The sequence below is a fragment of the Palaemon carinicauda genome, unplaced genomic scaffold (assembly GCF_036898095.1).
Source record: "Palaemon carinicauda isolate YSFRI2023 unplaced genomic scaffold, ASM3689809v2 scaffold351, whole genome shotgun sequence".
Taxonomy (NCBI): Eukaryota; Metazoa; Arthropoda; class Malacostraca; order Decapoda; family Palaemonidae; genus Palaemon; species Palaemon carinicauda.
Genome location: NW_027171195.1, coordinates 63,741 through 87,510, shown reverse-complemented (window position 1 = coordinate 87,510; position 23,770 = coordinate 63,741). Strand labels below are relative to the sequence as shown.

Here is a 23,770-nt window from a genome sequence, read left to right as displayed (position 1 = left end):
GATGAAACCCAACTCATGATGGCTTTTATTATTAAAAATCTAATTTCTACTGCAATTTTGGCTGGACGATTTTACAAGGTCAAGAAGATGTGACAGCTGCCTTCCTAAATTGGTTGGACTATAATCTCCTTAGGGAATTTATTCCAGAAATACTTCCATCTGTTGGAATCTTCCTATTTGACCCGAAGAAATAAGGCCGCTGAAATCTTAAATGTTAGGGGAAAATCATCATTTCGACCAAAAACAATCTGACCTCGCTTCAAGTTAATCCTCTACCCTAATTAAGACCTTGGTGCTAATGAGAAACCCCTATCAATAAAGGGTACTGACCCAGGGGCGTAGGAATATTGCCACTGGGAAAATTGCCACTGGGTCAATTGCCACCAGGAATATTGCCACTGGGAATATTGCCCATCTAGGAATATTGCCACCCGGAAAATCGCCACCATATTTTTTTGGTTTAAAACAAACAAACAGACCTACAACTTTATTACCTTATATCACCGACTTTTACTATCAGTTTTCCATTCAAGATTTTCCTTGTTATCTGTTATTGTTTCGAAAACTGTTTACCTCTTAATATTTTTAGATAGGTTTCCAAACTACCATTATTTAGAAATTTTTAAGTTGGTTTATAAACAAAAATATCACAATAACGAATTTTAGTATTTAGAGTTTAGTATTTCTGGAAACTTCAACCCACAATGGTGTCCATCATTAAGAGTGAACGTGGGAACGATATGCTTGTTGATGAGCAACAGTTCATGTACCATAAACATGGAACAAATAAGGACGGTACAATTATATACTGGGTGTGTAGTCAACGAAAGAAGAGAAACTGCAAGGCTAGACTACATACAAAAAAAACATCGGACAACGACTTTGAAGTTTTGCAACGTGTAAACGAACATACACACTCGTCAACGATAGATCGTGTAGATGCCAAAGTTGCGCATGAATCGTTAAAAGAAAAAGTGAAAACGTCTCATCAGTCAAAGTCGCGTCCTGGTAGCTCAAGCTACTGCGTCTCTCGATGAATCTGTCCTATCTCAAAGGCCCAATACAAGTCACATAAGCAGGAATATAGGAAGTGGAGACAAAAACTTTCAAATTTTCCTTCCGTTCCATGTGGAGGGGCAGGATATTCGATACCACTAGAATTTACAGTCATAGACGACGGAAAACTTTCCTTCAATATGATTCAGGTATCGATGATGTGGATCGCATATTGATGTTTGCATCTGATGCTGGGCTACAATATTTAAAACGTTTTAAGAATTGGGCAATTGACGGTACATTTAAAGTTGCTCCGGAATTTTATTATCAACTTTTAACCGTTCATGTACAGCAAGATAAAACTGAGTATACCACGTGTGTTTGCTCTTTTACCTAACAAGACCGAGGTAACATATAGAAGAGTTTTTGAAAATTGAGTGAATTTTTAGGTGGTGAAGAACCGAAAAATATTACAATTGATTTTGAAAAGGCTTGTTTTAATGGCATAAAGGCGGCTTCCAGACATTTTTCTTAAAGGGTGTTTCTTCTATTTCTCTCAATCGCTTTATAGAAAGATAGTTGAATTGGGTTTTAAACAATAATACCACAACAACAATGAATTCTCTTTAAAAATGAGATTTTCTGCCCCTGGCCTTTGTGCCAACTCAAGATGTTATTTGGGTTTTCGAAGAACTGTCAGAGGATGATGCCATACTGCAGAAATTTCTCGCTTATTTCGAATCTACATACATAGGAATTGAGAGAGGGACAAGGCATAACAGACGAACAGTTACAGGTACATTTCCACTAAGTTTCTGGAATGTTTATAGCAGCCGTGTAGTCAACTCTTTACCACGAACAAATAACAACATAGAGGCGGTTTCATAATTCGCTTAATAAATCAGCAGGTAATGCCCACCCCAATATCTAGCGGCTGATTGACGCACTTAAGATGAAGAACGCTTAGCAACAATTAAGAGAATCCATTTTGAACGAGGGGACTCACTCCTGACAAAAAAAAGTACCAATATTTAAACGCCAAAATAAAGAACATTCTATTGAAATACAGCACTTATAATGATAAAATTAGATATTTACGTTCAATTGCATATAATATGCATGTTTTTTTAATAAACAAGTTCTGTTTTTATTTATGTACTCTATTTTTTTATGTAATTTTTTAAAAGTGTTGGAAATAAACAAGTTCTGTTCTGTATTCTTTCTCCTATATATTTCCTTAATGTAATTTTAAGTGATATAATATTCCTAAAACTATAATAAAAAGTAAATAATTTGCTGTAATGTATTCTTTATTCCATATCGTAATTCTAAGTGATTTTAAAGTTCATAAAACTATATTAAATGAAAAAAATCAATTTTTCATAGTGGCAATTTTCCGGGTGGCAATATCCTAGGTGGGCAATATTCCCAGTGGCCATATTCCCGGTGGCAATTGACCCAGTGGCAATTTTCCCAGTGGCAATTTTCCCGGTGGCAATTGACCCAGTGGCAATTTTCCCAGTGGCAATATTCCGCGCACGCTGACCCAGCCGCTAATCTATGATATAGGTGGCCGTGACCATTATTGGTCATTTCAAACAAGAATTATTAAGTAAAAAAAGGACAAATATCACAATAATTGAATATATACATATATAATGGTATATATGTATATTAGTATATGTATATATGTGTATATATATATATATATATATATGTATATATATATGTATATATATATATGTATATATGTATATATGTATATAATATTATAAATATATATCATATATATATATATATAATATATATGTATATATAATATATATATATATACAATATAGTATATATATACATATATATATGTATATATATACATATATATATACATATATATATATATATATATATACATATATATATATATATATATATATAGTACTATATATATATAATATATATATTATATATATATATATATATATACATATATATATATATATATACATATATATATATATATATATATATATATATACATATATATATATATATATATATTAATATATATACATATATACATATATATATATACATATATATATATATATATATATAAGTATATGGTAAATTGACCTGCTTAGTCAAGAGTGAGGAAAAATTTTTTGCGTTGAGACAATAAGGATTACTGTGCCCATGTGTTTAAGTGCCCTATGTCTATTCCTGTGGATCAACTATAGGAAATTCATTAAAAAGGGAATTCACCCAAGCAGTTGACTTTAGTCTAACATGAACTCCATCGTGGAAAGGTATCTATCTATACTAGGAACATCTTAATATCTCTATATCAAGAAGTTCCTAGTATTGATATTCTATCGTATTTTTTTTTTTTTATTTCCGCATTTCAATAACGAAAAAATCCCTTCCCAGTATAAAAGTATAAAAAGACTGGAGAGAAAAATGGCAAATTTTCCCGTTTTGATACAAATTTTAAATATAAATTCATGTTGTCAATTATGTGAATATAATTATCAGCTTTGAGGAAGTAAAAAATGTCAATGGTGACCCTAATGATAATAGTGAATAATTTGTATAATTTTGTTTAATCATTCATGTTATTTTAACAATAACATTTCGGTGCTACTATACTGTAGTGTGAGGTCTACCACCATATGTCGCCTACCCAGGTGGAGGGTGAGGTCTACCGCATGACCATCGAACATGTGAACTGCCCAAATCCATCAAAAACGTGACCTGTCCACGTGACCTGCCCATATAAAAGTCAGCAAATGGATACTCCAACACACAGCACACGATTCGCGCACTGGACAACAACCAGACGTCTCTCAGCTCTCTCTCTCTCTCAGCAGTCAGCAGTCACGTAGCAGCTTCGCGGCTGCCCACAGGCAAGAGCCCGGGTCTTACACAAGGTAAGGCAATCTATACGGACCGACGAAGCCCCGCCTCCCAATCCTATCCTCATCCTTACTCCCCCCTACCCACCCAACCTTCTCCTCCCCGTACGCTATCTCTCTCTCTCTCTCTCTCTCTCTCTCTCTCTCTCTCTCTCTCTCTCTACATCGACAGTGTAATCAATTCAATTTATGTAACGACTGGAAAAATGTTAAAAGATCAAATGAATGGCTCCTTAAAAATCCGGAAAATCATCAAAACAATAAAAAACCTTATCAGCCATTAAGTAATGATTGGAAGTCAGTAAATGCATATCACTTTGACGGAAGACAAAATCCATCTAGAAGACAACAGAACCATAATAACGACCGAAGAAATCGAAGATATGACAATATGAAAAGAGACAGACCTAACCAGAATCAAGACAACATACGCCCTGGATGCTATAATTGTGGCGAATTCAATCACCATCAATCGTCTTGTCGCTACGACCACAGAATCCGATGTAACCTCTGCCACGGATTTGGTCACAAGCAGCGTCTTTGTCGCCGCCAGGCTCTATAGGATAACGGCCAAGAAGATACAACGAACATAGAAATGGCTCCATGGAATCTTTTAACTATCGAGTATCTAAACGCTCAGTCTCTGTTGTCACACATCGACGAAGTGGAATTATTAATACAAGAAAGAAATATTGACATTTTATGTGTAAGTGAAACCTGGTTGGAGCCTACTCTACAGGACAAATTTGTTCACATATCTGACTTTACTATTTATCGTTGTGATCATGGAAGAGGTGGGGGATCATGTATTTATGTGCGAAATGATTTAAAAGTAACAAACATTAGAAATAGTAATGATAAAGTAGAAGGAGTAGAAGATATATGGATTGCTGTACAACAAAAAAAGCTACCGTCATTTATTGTAGGATGTGTATATCGACATCCGAAAGCACTTTCCTCTTCATTTGAATATATTAAAAATACCTTTAGAGAAATGTGTTTACGTAAGAAGCCTGTTTTTATTCTTGGGGATTTAAATGACGACCTTTTTGTTCCCAATAATAGATTAAGTAAAATTTTGTATCAGTTAAACCTTCACCAATTAATAAAGGAACCGACTAGGATAACAGACACTTCTGCTACATTACTAGACGTTGTAATTACGAACAGACTACAAATGGTTTCAGATGCCTGTGTGATTTCTAGCTCAATTGCCGACCATGAGATGATTACAGCTAAAATTAACATTTCTAAACCAAAAAAACTCCCAATTGTAAAGACATACCGTAATCGGGTAAATTATGACCCAAACATTTTCCGTGACAACTTGCTGAATAAGAGTCCCGTCTTTAACCTCTTAATGGAAACAGACTGTGTAAATACCCAAGAGGATACTTTTAGCAGAACTCTCATTGATAGTCTAAATGAATGTGCTCCATATGTAACTAGAGAAATTTACCCGGCCCCCAGCTCCCTGGATAAGTAGCGATGTTAAAGAAGCGATGCGAGTTAGAGATGCCCTTCAAAAAGGGTACAAGTTGGATAGAATGAACGAAACATTTAGACGTCAGTATAACGATGAAAAGAAACGTGCACAGGTACTAGTTAAGACAAACAAAACGAAACATTTCAAAGACAAATTCAGTAATTGTCAAGGAAATATACGTAGTAAATGGAATATTGTTCATGAAATGATTCCAAACCCATATGTCAATAACCATATATTCAATTGTGACAATAAAATAGAAAAGGCTGAAGAATTTAATGAATACTTTTCAAACGTTGGAAAGACGGCTTATGAAAAATCACAAGAAAATTTTCACGATAGTGACAGAAACCAGATACCGGTAAATAACGAATCAACTGAAGATATGATTAGCTTTTTTAGACCTCAGCCAGTTGATGTTAATACAGTTATTCTCACAGTAAAGAATTTAAATGACACAAATTCAGTAGGATCAGATGGAATACCCCCTTCGTTTCATTCGAGATGCCTTACCTGTAATAACCTTTTATTTAACAATAATAATCAATACCTCAATAATAACTGGTGTTTACCCCGATAGATGGAAGCTGCCACACGTTGTACCATTTTACAAGAGTGGCGACCCAGAAAACGTTGAAAACTACCGACCTATATCTCTTCTTCCTATTTTGTCAAAAATATTAGAGAAAATAGTAACAAATCAATTACTTGAATATCTTGAACAAAATAAATTATTGTCCTCTACGCAATATGGATTTAGACCTCATCTGTCTACTGAAATGGCATTACTTAAGCTATCGGAAAGGATTTATAAAAATATTGACCAGCAAAAGGTAAACTTACTTATATTGTTAGATCTTTCAAAGGCATTTGATAGCGTTAGCCACGATATTTTGTTAAATAAGTGTAGGAAAATGAAAATAGATTCTTTTTGGTTTAGTAACTATTTACAAAATCGTTTTCAAATAGTCAGACTAGATAATACTATCTCTTCTCGTAAGCAAGTACATTTTGGAGTTCCCCAGGGCTCTATTTTAGGCCCCGTGCTTTTTCTTATTCACATCAATGATATGGCTGATTTCATACAGGACTATTTCAAATATATGGCAAAATTTTTAGAAGACTATCTTCTCGTACAATATGCAGACGATAGTCAATTTTTAATTGCAGGTAGTATAAATGATATACCCACTCTTATCACAAAGGCAAAAGCTATATTAGAAGCAGGACTGCGATATTTTCAATTAAATGGTTTAAATGTAAATTAATCAAAAACTAAATTCCTATTCATTGGTACAAGGCAATATATATCACAAATCCCATTAGATACCGTTCTAAACTTTAACGGCCATCAAATTGAAAGAAGTGTACACGTAAAAAATCTGGGCATTCATTTTGACCAATATATGCTTTTTGATGTGCACGTATCTGAAATATGTAGAAAAGTAAATGGAACCTTAATATATTTAAACAGAATTAAAGACAGACTAGATATTGACATGAGGGCGATGGTAGTTCAGTCTCTTGCACTGAGCATAATAAATTATTGTTTAAAGATTTGGGGAAGTACTACTAAACAACAATTACAACGGGTTCAAAAGTTCAAAACTTTGCGGCAAAAGTAGTTGATGGTAGGGCCAAAAAATATAATCATGCATCACCAATTTTAGATAAATTAGAATGGTTAAATGTTGAAAGGAGAATTAAATTCGAGATTTGTGTGGGAGTTTTTAAAGTTGTGCGAAGTTTAATACCGACTTGGCTTTTTACGTTTATAACAGTTGGAGCTGGGAGGGACAGACGAACGAGACAGAATAATGACCTTTATATACCGAGAACCAACACAGACTTGGGAAGTAGATGCTTTACGGTACGAGGACCAACGATGTGGAATACCCTACCTCAGTCATTGAAAACAACATCGAATATACACACTTTTAAAGCAAATCTCAGGAAATATATGTTTTCTACAAGATTTTAGTTACATATTTGTGGATTGGTTTTAATGTACTTGTGAATATCAGTTTTTAATGTTTTATGGGGTCTACTGTAATTTTGCACACAGTATAGAATTTTAATGAGTTTTACCATTTTAAGTTATTTTATCTCTACTTTAAAGTCATACTAATTCAAGTAGTGGACCAAATGTATTTTAGTTGATAGTCAAAAGATTTATATGGAAACATCTCTCATGTAAATGTTAGATTTTAATGTAATCACAATATCAGTAATCACTATTCTGTATATTGCTTTATAAATAATGTATAATACCCAATGTATTTATTTGGAAATAAAGTATTATTATTATTATTATTATTATTATTATTATTATTATTATTATTATTATTATTATTATTATTACTCTCTCTCTCTCTTGTAACTCTACTAACCATCAGTAGCCCTTTATCCCCGGAGTTGCCGTTGTGGTCTTAAAACTCTCTGGGGACACTGGGTATTGCTGCCACGTCTAGGCTCCTACTCACTTGTAGTGCCTACCTAGAATAGTTTGTTAGCCATAAAACACTGCCTTCTATAAAGTGTTACTAATACCTGTTTTTCTATTATTATTCATTAGTTTTTTGGTTCTTGCGCCCTCAATTCAAATTTAAACTTGATCTTTTTATAGTTCCCTTAGGGACTTAAATGTTTTGCATCCATTAATAGAGTTAAATCTCGCCTCCAGTCATTGCAACATTATTAAAAGTTAAAATATCGAGTCCCGTAAGTTTACGTGAAATCCCGTAGAGTTTCTTTCGCTAATTTCCCCCATAAGAACACTTAAGGTTTTACGAGAAAAAAATTTTTTGTTTTCATTTTCATTCTCAATGTAGGTAATTAATGTCTTATCTCTCATATCTTCACGATGGGTAAAGTGAAGATAAAGGACACTAGTCAGGGCACTGACAGTGAGTCCCGCCGCCTGGAAATATGGCGTTTGTTGCAGGAAAATTCCCTCTACATTCATAAATTAGAAACATCTAACAAATGTTTCTATGCTATTGCTGACGAATCTAATATTGAAAAACTGATCAACCCTAAAGTAAAGGAAATTTTCCTGCGCAGGAACTTTGAAATTCTCGACCCCCCTCACCTGAATGCCCAGAGGACCCTAGTGGTCACTCAGGCCGACGCCCCTATTTACACCCAATCTGCTGACGACCTTAAGCATGACATCAAAACACGGAATAATATAAAAGTCTCTGAAGTGATCAAATTGCCTAACACCCACTCCACTTTCAAGATTAAAATGGACACTGTACAGATGGTGAGAGACTGCCTGGTTAAGGGACTTCTCATTTCCGGACAGTCCTTTCCCCAAAAATTCTTGATACAGGAAGTTCACGTTACATTACCCCAGTGTATGAGATGCTATAAATACGACCATGTCAAGAAAGATTGCCCTAAGCCAGATACTTACAAGATTTGCTCAGTCTGCGCCTCTGTGGATCACTGCTGGACGGAGTGCCCTAATGGTAGCAACCATAAGTGCATTACTTGCAGTGGTGACCACCCAACAATGGCTGCAAGATGCCCTACCAGAAAGACTATGGTTAAGGAACAAGCCAAAATCTTAAGGACTCAACACTCTCTGACGACTCCAACCATATCCTTCGCCCAGGCCACAGCCCCTAAGGCAAATAACTCTACTGCTAACTCTGCCCTCCCAGTACAGAACTCCCTATCACTACAGCAAATTACAGTTATGAACACAGCCATAATAATGGCCAATCTCAGTGAGGCTGTTGAACCTGGCACCTATCAGTCTATGGTAGATGCTTTTTACAAAGCTAATGGCCTGCCACTAGTCAAGATCCCCACTGAGGCCATTAAATTGGCTAGCAAAGTCTCGAACCTCTTAAGATCAGGACCCCAGACTGACTCCACTCCCCCTCAGGCTCAACCAGGACCCCAGACTGACTCTGACCACCCACAGTCTCTCACTAATACCGATGACATGGAGACAGAGGATCTCAGCAGAAAAAGAGTTCTCAGTGACTCTGATACTGACATCTCAGCACTCATCAATCCAGCTAAAAAGCAGCCCCTACCCTCAACCTCAGCAGTTGTTCAAGTTCATGTCGAAGAATCACAAGGAGCCACCACCCTCCCTCCCCTCCCCCTCATTAATCAAACTAAGGTAACTAAAATTGGTTTCAGGCTATATTCACCGATCAACACCACAACCCCCACATCAGCTACCCATGAATCCTTAAAGAAAATGATCTTCGAATCACAGACCCTCAAATACCTATACACAGAAAAATTAGATAACGACACAGTAATTGGACTAATAAACAGTGGCTCAATACAACTGGATAAGTATGTCTCAAGACTCACTAGGTTGAACAACGACACATTCAGGAGGTTGGACTCCGGTTTCTACGACATAAGTAAAAGACGGTTACCCTAATGGACACTCTCATAGTACTCCAACACAATGTCTTGAAGTGGACTTTCCTTCGTAGCAGGGAACTTATTGATATTTATTCCTCTCTCTCCCCACATCTCATCCTTCTCAATTCCACAGGCATCCCGAATTCCTCTCGCATCAAAATCTGGAACTATAATGTTTTCCAAAGCAATATCTCTGGAGAACAGAGCGCTGGGATAGCTATAGCGGTCAGACGGGATATTACAGTCAAGTTAATAGACGGTTTCAACCATGACCTTTTAGCAGTTGAACTGCAAACGGTACGTGGACCGGTGGTAGTGGCAACCACCTACCTACCCCCCAGAAACCCAATTTTCCCACAACAGGATATACTCTCATTGATGAGACGCAATATCCCAGTCTACCTGCTGGCTGATCTCAACGCAGCTCACACGGCCCTTGGCCACAACAGTACTAACCCAGTAGGGAATCTTGTAAACGTCCTATTGAATAGGAACCTTATAAGATTCCTAGGACCAGATTTTGACACATACTTTCACAGGAGAACCTCGGGCAAGCCAGACATTCCCCTTTCTAATAGACTGCACATTTTTAATTATTCACTCACTCAAGGCCCTCTAACCACTTCCGACCATACTCCCTTAGTTTTAAAACTTACTGTGAGACCCATTTTGGTACCTACTAGTCCTACACTTGACATCAATAATGCTGACTGGGAACGTTTCAAAGACTCACTCGATGACTCTCTCTCGAACTATGACGAACCGAACAATGTCCTGAAAGATAAAACCTATATTGATGACAAACTAGCTTTCTGGTATAGGTTGATAAAGGAAGCTTCAGAGCAGTATATCCCCATCAAAACCCACAGAATCCTACCCTACACCAAGGAAACTGACCTCCTCAAACTGCTACAATTCCGATACAAACAGGCCATAGATCAAATTAATATTCAGGGCCCATCAAGACATATCTTAGAATATATCCATGACATCCAAGAACGAATCAAAATCGAATCTGTAGAACTTATTAATTCAAACTGGGACACTCTTGAACAAGTGTGAGGTCTCCTACAAAGACCCAGGTAAATTCTGGAGAATGGTTAGGAATCTTTTAGGTTCGTCCTCAGATCCCGCAGCCTACATCATCAACAACAATGAGAAGGTTTATACTCCTCGGGATCAAGAGATAGTTTTCAGGGATTTCTGGTCAAACATCTTTAGGATTGACCCAGTAGAAAATCGCAGGTTTGATCAGCAACACGAGCAACATGTCATGGCGGCAATCCATGATCATGCTGATCGCATAATCCCTCACGATTTGGTAGATCTTGGGAGGCTTGACGAGGACGACTCCTTCTTGAAACCTATCCAACTCCAGGATATTATTAATATCATTAATCAGTTTCAAAACAAAGCTCCTGGCCAATCAAAAGTCAATAAAACTATACTAAAAAATCTTCCCAATTCAATGCTCTCCTTTCTTTGTCATATCTTAAATGAGTCCCTAAGCATGGGCTACTGGCCAAACTTTTTCAAGAGAGCTGTACTTCCCTTTATAGGGAAAAAGGGTAAAGACCTAACCTCAGTTTCGAATTATAGACCAATATCCCTATTAGAGACCCCGGGGAAAATATTTGAAAAGATAATAAAAGTAAGGTTCGAGGAGTTCTTGGATGATAATTTGCTTGTAAACAAGAATCAGTATGGGTTCACTCATGGCAAGGGGACCCAACTAGCATTAGCCAGGTTGTACGAATTCATAGCAGTTAAGAAAAGTTTAGGGTGTGGATGTAACTTAATTTCACGAGATGTAAGCAGAGCCTTTGACAAGGTCTGGCATGAGGGCTTAAAATACAAACTTTTAGAAGCACAATTGCCAGATATTTCAACCAGACTACTGTGCAACTTTTTAGATGACCGGGTTGCCATGATCAAAATTAAAGATTATATAGGGCCAGAGTTCCAACTGCTCTCAGGAGTTCCTCAGGGTAGTGTTCTCTCCCCCACTCTATATAACTTCTATATTAAGGACACTCCTCCATCTGCAGAAGGCTGTCTTCAGATCATATTTGCCGACGATCACACCCAAGTGATAACCCATCCTAATAAAAATAAATTTTATTTACAGAGAAAGACAGTCCGTGAATTAACAAAAATCAATAATTACGAAAGGAAATGGAAAATAACTACAAATATTAACAAATTCCAATTATTGTCAATAACGGTCAACAATCCTCCTCCTATAATCATAGATAACATTCGTATCCCATACACAAATAATGCAAGAATACTTGGGTGTACATTCAAACGGTCTGGCTTGCTTTCCCATGTTAAAGCAAGAATTAACATTTCCAAAGTGACTGACAATAGGCTAAAAAGATTCAAGGGGTTATCCACTAAAACACAACTGAGGCTCTATAAATCCCTAGTAAGACCACAACTAGAATACCCTACCGTAATATTTAGCAATATCAGTAAGACTTCATTGAGTAAAATGCAAGCCGTTCAAAACAAAGCTCTGAGGCGAGCCTATAAGGAGGTGCCTCCCTATTTTAACAGAATATTTGATCTCCATCAACTTTCCAAGTTGGAACCCCTCAATGTTAGGTTTCACAGGCTTAGCCAAAAAACCTGGGACAAACTAGCCACTGACGATGACGACCTTTACGCAATTACAAGGACTCTTTCCAACGGACATACTCGGGATCACAACTGGTGGAGGAGAGTAGATCCCAAAATCAATTGTGATCCACCCCGGCCGAGATATATCTCTACCGGTTAATTCAATTCAAATCCTTAACCATCATTAATCAATAATTCAATTAAATTCATTAATTTCACATTCATAACCCATAATCTGCCATCATATCATTTTTGCCTTCAAAGGGAGTCATCTAAAATTTAACATTCTTATTGCAACAGGGCTACATGCGTGAACCAAAAAACCTTTCCTTTCCTCCTCTATCCACTCTACCTTATTACCTAACATTGCAAGAGGGTCTGCCCCTCTCTTTTCCTCTCCTCCTATACTTCTTTTTCTCACTTTTTCTTCCTCCTACCCCTCCCGAGTACCTGCCCTCGGGCTATAAACTGGATTGTATCCAGGGGTACTCTTCCTTATCCTTATCCCCTATTCCCCACTTCCCTATCCCAATCCTGTCTGTCTGTCCAACACACAGTTCTCACTCAGCTCCCACTGAGAGAGGACCTGCTGCTGCTGCCTGGACTGCTGACTACTGCCTGCCTTCTCCCTGCTGCTACCTGCTGCTGCCTGCTGCTGCCTCTTCACCCAGCTGTTTCTCAGCTGCTGTGAAGACCGCCGCCGCCCAAATCGCCAATTTTGCTGACGTTTTTCGACGATTTTCGCCGAATTCGTCGCCGATTTTCACCATTTTTTCGGCGATTTAGCTGCTGTAGACTGCTGCATTGACAAGGGCCTTGCCCCTGAATAGGCTGTAATCAGCCCCCTGATATAAGGGAATCAATATTGACTACCCAGAATAAGCTTTGCCTCTCCCTACATAACCTTCCTTAACCAACAGATCCTCCTGTGAAAAATCTGGTAGCCCATGCGGTCTTAAAACTCCAGTTGAAGCAGGGCCAAAGGGTCAAAATCTCCCACTTTCGCCGTCTGTGGCAAGTGGCATAGGGCTGTTAGGCTTGGTGCCTATAAGCCAAGTTGTTAGAGGTTAGAAAATAGTTTAGATCTTTGGTAACTGGCGAAATAAGCCAGCTCTCAGATAGAGATAGGAATTAGCACAAATAAAATTTTAGGATTTTCCTGTGTGTGTTTTTATTCCTAAACCTCCCTACCTGCAGGAGTAGACTGCTGGGCCGTCTTAGTGCGTGAACGCAGTAAGAAGGCTCCCCAACAGCTATTTGTGCAGGGTAGTAAACAGCTAAAAAGAGCCAGTTTCAGCACTGCTCTAATAACAATAGGATAGTCAGTGTTCTACCCATATAACTAACAAAATTGTTTTAATTCCAGATTCTTTATTTCACTTTTTACGACTTCCACTATAACTTTGCTTGGGGCCTTAGGGCTTAAAGGGTTGGACAACCCCACCAGGCACACTGTCTGTCTTTCTGTATGATCTTTGATGATCTACTCACCCTTCTTCAAATCAAGGACTTATCTTGAAGATCAGTAAATGAACTATATGAAATCGTGCTAGAAGCCCTGGGCTCTGGTGAAATAGAGATGAACCCTGACCTGCAACCCTGTCTAACGGAACTGGAAATGGAAGCCGAACAGGAACGGATGAACAAGGAACGAGAACGGATGGAACGTGAACGCATGGAGCGAGAACGGATGGACCAGGACCAAACAAACCGCAAAAGGACAAATATTGACAACAACTCTGATGGAGAAGGAAACCTACCTTGGCAGGAAGTAAGGAGAAAGAAGAAACTTCCTAGAAGGAACCAACCAAGGAATGATGTGCCTACCCAGCAAGGGAACCTCACCGTAGGAAGCAACAACCAGCCAGCTAGAGAGAATAAGACCTATTTCTTCAGGGTCTTAGCTGCAAACCCATCAGAGGCCTTCAAGGCTATTGCTGCCTTTGAAAATAAACATAAAAATATACAAATGATTGCCGATCCAAACAGGCAAGGACAGTGGACCATATCCACCAGGGACACAAGAGCCCTGATAACCCTACGGAGCACCTCAGACATTAGGCTACTAGAGCTTAAAGAGGAGGAAAAATTAAAAAAAGCAGTTGTGGTTGGCTACCCAACTGACATGATGGAAAGCCACCTATTAAAATTACCTAACATCACTGCAGCAGAACGCATGCGGAACAAGGCAGGCTTCCTTACCAAAGCCATACTAGTAACATTTAAGGGTCCACACCCACAAAGAGTTGATCTAGGCATCTTCGGCAGCTTCAGGGTCAACAAGTATTACCCTGATCCCCTCAGATGCTACAACTGCCAGAAGTTTGGGCATCACAAGGACCAATGCCAAGCAAAGGTCCCAACCTGTGCAGTCTGCAGCCTTAAGCACCCCACACAGGAGTGCATTGACAAGAAGGCTGCTGGAATACCCACTGTAAAGAAGTGCTCTAATTGCAAGAAAGGGCATAGAGCAATGGCCTGGGGATGCCTTGAAAGGGTAGCAAGGGTAATTGCTGCCCTCCCCAAAGACAAAAGGGACCCATCAAGAGGAAGAGCGGCCCCCAAACCTCTACCCAGGAGGAGATTCTACACCCAGGAGGAGCTAAGCAGGCACTCCAACTCCAGAACCAGATCATTGTCAAAACCCAGAGCCAGATCTACCTCCAGGGCTCCAACTGAAGGACCAAAACCACTGCCCAGGACCATCTTCATAAAGACCACGGTCCTAAAGGATAAACTGACTGAACTAGTCACACAGGCCGTGACTGGAAAAATCAATGCTGAGACAATTGCAGCCAGCATTAAACAAGTTCTAAATGACTTGCTCTCCAAGAATAGGTCCTCCCAATCCCCCTCTCTTGCTATCCAGGAGATCACTTCTCACTCCTCACCAACCACACCTACCATTCCATCACCTCAATCACCCGTACCTTCCACATCCTCTACTTCAGTCCCCACACCTATCATACCACTCACCCCATCCATCATCCCATCATCCACTCTCACCCCATCCACCTCATTCACTTCATCCTCCGAGGTCAAGACAGTTGCCTTTGCCCCTAGGGACCCAAGACAGTACTCTTCAACCTACACCATGGAGTAAGAGTTCTGAACTGGAACTCAGCCGGTGTTAGATCAAAGATCTCCTCCCTAATTGCAGTATGCAAAACTGAGAATGTAGATGTCATCCTGCTACAGACAGAGGCCTAGCTACATTAGTTAAAACTAGCATACCAACAACAAGGTTACACAACCCTATTCCCTGTGGCACCAACATAGACACACTAGCAGTAACAATAACATTACTGAATCAAAAAATAGACATATACAACATATACAGAAAATTACATAGGGAGGATACAGGAGAATTACAACTAACTCGACTCTTTGCTCACACAGAAAGAACACCAACAATTATCTGCGGGGATTTTAATGCACATCACCCCATACTATCATCCCCATCAATGACAAACCCCTCAGGGGAACACAGCTTTTGCCCTGGATGAATTTGAAGGAGTCTCCCTCCTAAACACAGAACAACCTACACACATAAGAGATGGTAGACTGGATCTGACTTTTGCCACAACAGCCATTAGACATCTAACCAAGTGGCAAGTACACTCAACCCTGATAAGTGATCACTTTGCCACAGTGACAGAATTGGACTTGCAACAACTACCTCCAATCCCACCACCCCCACCAAGATGGAACCAGGACCTAGCAGACTGGGTCTGCTTTCAAACAACCATAGAGGAATGGGCAGCAAGCTACACTCCCTCAGAGGACATAGATCAGCTAGAAAAAGATCTAGTTGATGCCTTTCACAATGCAGCCAACAGAGCTATGCCCCTGAAAACCACAGGAAGCAACTATACATACAAAGACTCCTGTTACTACTTCCCAGAAATCAGTAGTTTGAAAACCAGACTAAACAGAGTCACAAAAATATACAGAAGAAGGTCAACAGTAGAAAACAGAGAACTACTGCAAACAGTCAAAACAGAAACAAATCAAAGAATCCATTAAATAAGAATTGAAAAATGGATGGAATGATGCTCAAACCTGTCAGGGTACACAACTCTAACTGAGCTATGGAAATGGCTACACAAAGTAGCCGGAAAAAAGAAGACTCCAATTGCCACACACCCACACCCACAAGAGGAGGCAGAAAGAATTGCAACAACCTTTGCAAACAGGACATTGTCAGCTAATCTCTCCCCTGAAACCAGAAGGCTACAGGAGCAACTGGCGCCAGCCAGGTGGGAAGAGATCAACAGAGCCTGCCTACAGCAGGATGATACTGACACCCCTTACACAGTTGAGGAACTAAGAGCAGTACAAAAAGCATGAAAGGATACTGCACCAGGGGCCGACAAGATAACCTACACAATGATCAAGCACATGGGTCCAGCAGGAGAAACCGCATTCCTGAGGTTATTAAACAAAACACACCTTGAGCACACAAGGCCTCAAGCCTGGAGACAACAAGACACACAACCAATCCCTAAGCCAAAGGATCCAAGCAATCCTAGACTTATAGCCCTAGTATCCTGTATAGAAAAAACAGGAGAAAAAATGGTCCTAAACAGAATCAAATACAAAATCGGCCCCCTACACAAGCAGCTATATGCATATCAGGAAGGACTTGGCACCTCTGAATGCATTACTGAAGTATTAAGCTGCATAAACCAAAACAAGGCAACAATAGTCTTTATAGACTTTGAGAAAGCCTTTGAACTAGCAAGCCCAACAGCAATGCTGCAATCAGTGGCCAAAAAAGGAGTCAAAGGTCACCTACTAGCATGGACAAAGAACTATGTGCTAGGAAGGCAAGCTAGAGTCAAATTCCAAGGAGTGGTTTCTACCTATCATGAATTGGAAAATGGCACACCACAAGGAGGGATCCTAAGCCCCCTCCTATTCAACATCCTCATGGAAAATATAGCCTCATTCCAACTTCCCGAAGGAGTAGACATATTTGTCTATGCAGACGATGTATGTGTGATAGCTAGAGGAGCTGTCAGGACGATGAAAATGCAAAGAGCACTCAATGCCATCAGCCATAAGTCCAATGAGCTTGGACTAAAAATAAACATTGGCAAAACTAAGGCCATGTCAATTAAAGCCCCAAATCCCTTGCAACCACTCACAATAGGAATGGAGCCCCTAGAATGGGTGGACAAATATACATACCTGGGAGTAATAATAGACAAACAACTTACCTTAAGATATGAAATAAAATATCTCAAGGAAAGGACAAATGCCAGAACGGCAGTCATGAGGTACATGTGCAACCTCAAGGAAGGAGCAAATGAACATGTCCAAATGAAATATTATCAAGCCTGTACCAGAGCACTAGTGGAATATGCCTCCCCAGCCCTCACTGAGCTAACAGACATACAAAAAGGAGAAGTAGAAGTATTTCAAAACAATGCTATGAGGCTCATGCTAGGCGCTCCATTATGGACAAGACTGTGCAATCTAAGGATGGAAACCAGGCTACCGACCCTCGAAGATAGAATTGCAATGAGAAATGCAAGCACAGTTGCAAAGATGTTTCTATCAAACAGGGACTCAATCACCAAAAAAAAGGTTAGAGACGAACTGGAGAAACATCCTGCAGTTCAAACCCCAAACTCTTATGGCAAAGATCACAGCAACAACATTAAGAGACTTGGGCTGGCCGGAATACTCCTACAACTGAACCCATACACAGCACAGAGTATCCAACACATTCCACCATGGAAAAAACAAGTAGCAAAATTCAGCTACACCAAGCTCCCAAGGGCAAAAGAAAACTGCACCATAGAGGAACTCAGAAATGCTGCAACAGCAGCAATGCAAACTGCAGAAACCATAGGAGCACAGATCTACTATACTGATGGTACAGTGGATCCAAGAACACAAACAGCGGGAGCTGCAGTTCACTCCTGCAATTTCACAGCATGCTGGAGGACATCAAACAATGTCTCCACCCTGCAGACAGAGCTTGTTGCAATACAACAAGCCCTAAGATACTCCATTGAGAATGAGGAAGGACCAGTAGTCATTCACACTGATTCACGATCCTCAATGCAAGCCCTACAGCAGGACAAAAACAAAGAAAACAAGTCCCTGATAGCTGATATCAAATCCCTCCTATATCAGCACAATGAAAGAAACAGGCTAGTAACATTCAACTGGATACCCAGTCACATAGGGATACCAGGGAATGAAAAAGCTGATGAGCTAGCCAAAAGCACCAGCCACATCCAGAATATACAGGTGCACATACAGCCTGCACTACAACAAATCAAAAACAAAATAAAAACACACCTTAAGGACAACCTAATCAAGGATCTACACATGTGGGCAGAAAATGGCTCTCCCTCTGCCACTTGGTACAAATGGGCCACGGAGCTAGAACCCCCACCAATAGACAAAAACACCCCAAGGAAACAGGCTGTATGCATACACAGACTCCGGCTGGGTTACAAGGCAAACTGGGAAATCAGAGAGGACATCCAAAGACCATGTGATCACTACGGTGACACGCCACAACACGCCCTCCTGCACTATTTACTTGAATGCAGGGAAACAGCACAGCTGAGAGGTGATCTACTAGTAGACACCAACGCACCAGAGGCCGGGAAAGCTGCGGCCACACTGGCAAAGGCAATTGTGGAAAGCTTTGACACCCACTCACAGTTGCTTTCAAGATTACCTCCTCCAAGGTAAAGACCTCACATTCACACCACTCCATCCCATACCTTCATCGTAAGGCCCTATTCACATCATCCTCTGTACTTTCTTAGCTTAACATACCACTAAAAATCTCTCCGCAGGGACCCTAGAGGAGTAAAGGGTTGGACAACCCCACCTGCATCCTTTTCTCTACATTTCAAGGCCTTACACCCCAATTTTCATACCACCACTATCCGTGAAATGATGGCCCTCTATCACTAATACCATCATCCTTACCCTGTTCACAACTTTCTCTACCACTAAAAACCATTTCAAATTTCCTTTTATTTTGATAACCCACCTTATATCTTTTCAGATCACCTACGGGCCGACCAAGGGAAAGGCCCGTGCCAACAAGAAGTGTTGGCTGTAATACTCTACGAACGAACTACTCCAACACACTCTCCTCTCCGCTGCGCTAGCCAGAGGTTATTAGGTGAGACTCTCGGTTAGTCTCCCGCTTGCGTGTTCGCTGTAGGCGTAACAGTGTAACTAGGCTCCTATATACTACTCATATTTGTGTCCCCTTTAACTTGTGTACAGTGTAATTCCCGTTAATTTCGCCAGCATGGCTGACTGTGAGGAGGATTCTCTCTCCTCCCAGCCAGACGATCCGCCGCCTGACTCCCCCACCCTCCCCCCAGACCCCTTAGATTCAGAAGACAACCCATCCAACACCCCCCCCACCCCCCACCCTATTCCCTTCCTCGATGACGAGAGCTACAGTGGCGCTAACTCTACGGATTCTGCACTACAAATTTTGGAAATCGAGGTATGTAATAGTGATTCTTTCATGTCCCATGCCTGTCATAGGGCTCGTTCCAGAGTGTCCACACCCCTTAAGGGCATAAGTACTAAGAATAAGGTTACAGTTTCCCCCCCTGAACGTGCCCAGACCCCTGTAGAATCTCTCTTTAACAATGAATTAGTTATTAAATCCCCTAGTCAAGACCCCCCAGAAGTCAATGTAGATAACAGCAACAGTAGTCTTAGTAGTAATTTCTGTGTTAGCAGTGATAGCAACAGTAGTTGTAGCAGCCCCAGTGATACAAAGGTAAACAGTGCAAGCAACAAAACAGCAAACAGTGTCACAGTGAAAGGATCAACAAGCAAAGACAGTGATAGTGAAAGTGACAGTGAAGATAGAAGTGGAAGTGAAAGTGAAAGTGGCAGTGGTAGTGATCCAAGTATAAGTGGAAGTGACAGCGACCATGAATACGATTCCAGTGCCAAAACTAGTGCCAAGGGCACGGTAGGGAATCACATTGTGGAACCCAACAGAGTTAAAGAAATGAATCTTAACAGTTACCAGCAACATTCAGGGACGTGCTAACAAGGGAATTGCAGTGAATGAAAGTGGAAGTAGGCTAAAAGAAAGGGAAGAGAAAAGTGCCCACGTCAACAGTGCCAGTGGCGGTGCCACTGATAAAGGTGTGGACAATAGTGTTAGGGAAAGCAGCTTCACTGCAACCAACAATAGGCATAATAGCAGAGAAAGGAAAAGTAAAGCAAATGTCAATGAATGTGAAAGTAGGAACAGTGTAGAGGGAAGTACAGAGGTGTGTGCTAAGACCAACAGTGCCAGTGCCAGTGTCAGTGCCAGTGGTAAGGGAAAGGGCTACAGCATTGCCAATAACGGAATCAATGAAAACAGAGTAACAGCAATTGAAGACGAGATAGAGGACACAGGAAATGTGTCAGATGAGGAGATCTTTGCCTCCCAAGAGAGGAACCAGAATGATACTGAGGGTTTTATAACTCCAAATAGGAGGAACAAAAGGATTAACCCTAAACCCGCTGCCGAAAATAGGTAAGTTTTTATGGTCAAGAAAACTCAGGACAAAGATGCCTATAAGTATATAGAGGAGGTTGAGAAAGCACACCCCCAAATAAATATAGTGGCAAGAATGTTTAATAAAACAGACATCATAGTATCCCCCCTCAATGAGGAGGCTGAAAATATCCTCCGCGGAGTACCAGAATTCGAGGAAATCAGAAAAGGGGGACACGACTCAATTAAAGTACTATGTGGATTCCCCCCAGCACTTGGAGTAGAAATTATCTCGAACCACCCGAAAATTGTTGAAGCCAAGAGATTCGAAACAAAATCAAAAGAACCTGCCTACAAAGTGAAATGTTGGGTTCGGAAAGACACCCCAGAGTGGCTCAATTTAGGCAAGTGGGGTAAATTCCGCCTAGTACCCTATATACCAGAGCCAACTAGGTGTTTCAAATGCCAAAAATTCGGACAACCAGCAAGACTATGCAGGTCCCGTCGGACCATCTGCGGGGCCTGCTCAGGCCCCCATGACTCCGATGTTTGCATTCAAAAACTGAGAAGGAAGGAGCCCGTTGTACCCAAATGCCCAAGCTGCGGGTTTGATCACCATGCCTGGAATGGCAGGTGTTCAGCCAGACTGAGCGCAGTCGATCACGTAAGGGAAAAAATTAAAGGGATTGCTCCCCCCACTAGGACCCAGAGGCACCCTAGAGCCTCCAAAACCCCAAGGGCCCCTCATACACGAACCTCCCTTCGGGATAATCGACCCCATGAAGTGGCAGCCCCCCTGGCACCCACCACAGATCCATCTAATGAAGCCCCCCAGGCCTCTTACGCGGCTGTGACAGCCGCTGTGCCCGTTGGCAGGGAACCCAGCCCAAGGATTCCTCCACTATCACCCAGTCCCTCCCCTAGGGAGCCACCAGCCCCGCCAATCCCCCCTCCCCCACCTGAGGTGACCCCTATCCCGGTCATTCCCCCCCCCCTATGGCACCCCCAGTACTGCCCACAACCGCCCCCGAGCAGCCTGTTACGTCAACAAACCCCCCAACCCCTAGGAAACCTTCAGTTCTGGCAAACTTCCCCCCCGAGGTACCCCCCCCCCCGGACATTGGTCCTTCTCAAATTCCAAACAGAGCAGAGCAAGAAATACCTCCCCCTTCCCCTCCGGAAAGCTCTTTCCCGCACCGGCGCGAGCTAGCCTCCCAACACTCTCAGATATCGACCCTGCCCCTGACCACCAAACAGTGAATGGTGTGGACACAACCGCAGCACCAGTGATCAATTTAAGTAGGGGCGCTTGGGAACTGTTTGTAAAACCGTTTGTAGACACATATTTAAACAAATGCGCGCAAGAAATTTGTAACATCGTACAGAAAACCCTCCCGCAATACTATAACGAATTGCTCCAAACGCTCATTTTAATAAGCTGGAAATCAGCTAGTGTCTTCCTTAGGTCCCTGTTGTGCAACTCCAACACTTAGTTTCGCTGATACACCAATTACACAGTCACCACAACCAACACAGCACACACTAACCTTCCTTTCATGGAACATTTGCAGTATCAAACAGAAATACGCCTTCCTGCAGTCTCAGACATATATACATAAGACAGACATTATCCTCTTACAGGAGACAATACTTGCCGAACAGCAAACCTTTTCCTTCAAAGGCTATAAAACATACAGAGCACACCAAACACACAATACACGTGGCTTAATGACACTAGTTAAGAACACAATACCATCCAGAGCTATTGATAACATCGACTGCCCCGAGGCGGAGACACTAAGCATTCAAATCACTTTAGTCGACACGAAACTCAACATCCACAACATCTACAAAGCGCCACATAAAAACATTGATGCCACGCTACTTTCCGTAGCCGCGGATACAGATACCACGGTAATAGCCGGTAATTTCTATGCGCACCACGCTTTTCTAAACTCCAGACAGCGAATGAACCCCACAGGCAACCACCTGGCTAACCTTTTAGACGATTTTGATACAGTTTAGATGCTCAATGACACAAATTATGCCACCCACAGAGACGGAGGCCGTCTCGATCTCACCTTTGTATCTGCCAACCTAGTCCAAGGCTCTTCTTGGGGCCTGCATCCCGTCCTCACCAGCGACCACTTTGGCATCCAATTTTCGGTCCAGTTGGAGAAACTTCCACCTCCCCCTCCACCCCCGCGTAGGTGGAACCCGGATCTTGCCAAGTGGGACCTATTTGAACGTCACATGACGGACTGGGCCAACAGCTACCAACCAGACCCCACAGAAAGTATCGATCAACTCCAGGAATTATTCATATCTGAGCTCCACAAGGTGGCAAATGGATCCATGCCCCTCAGGAAGGCCCCTGTGTCAAACCACAAGGACGCCTGGTATTACAACCAACGGATAAGGGAGATGAATAAGAGAGTAAATAGAGTCCGCAAACTCTTTAGGCGCCATAGAACCGACGAATTATATAGAACCCTCCTCCAGGTCACAGCATGCGGTGGCAGTGTCCGCCGAGGTTAAACAACAGAAGTGGCTAGAATGGTGCTCGGAGGTGAACGGCTTCACTTCTCTAAGGAGGATCTGGAGCTTCTTTAACAAAGTCGTTGGGAAAACCCGTGCCAATAGGTCAGCCCATCCAGATCCCCCCGGTGAGGCCAATAGAATAGCGCAGGAGTTTGCGGACCGTGCTAAGTCAACCAACCTTCCCCTTTCTACCAGGCGAAGGCAAGAGGAACTCCTCCCAATTAGAACAACAATGATCAATGCGGCGTGTGGCATAGCTGAATGCACCGACACCCCCTTCACGAAAGGGGAATTAGAGAGGGCCTTTGCCAAAACAAAAAACAC

The 23,770-nt window shown here is 41.3% G+C and overlaps 1 protein-coding gene across 1 annotated transcript; it reads left to right on the top strand.

Annotated features, from left to right (window-relative positions):
* Positions 1 to 16,800: 16,800 nt before the first annotated feature.
* Positions 16,801 to 19,759, top strand: LOC137636678 (uncharacterized). Its single transcript, XM_068369064.1, has one exon. The coding sequence runs from the start codon at positions 16,801 to 16,803 to the stop codon at positions 19,126 to 19,128; it is 2,328 nt and encodes a 775-aa protein (XP_068225165.1). The 3' UTR covers positions 19,129 to 19,759.
* Positions 19,760 to 23,770: the final 4,011 nt, after the last annotated feature.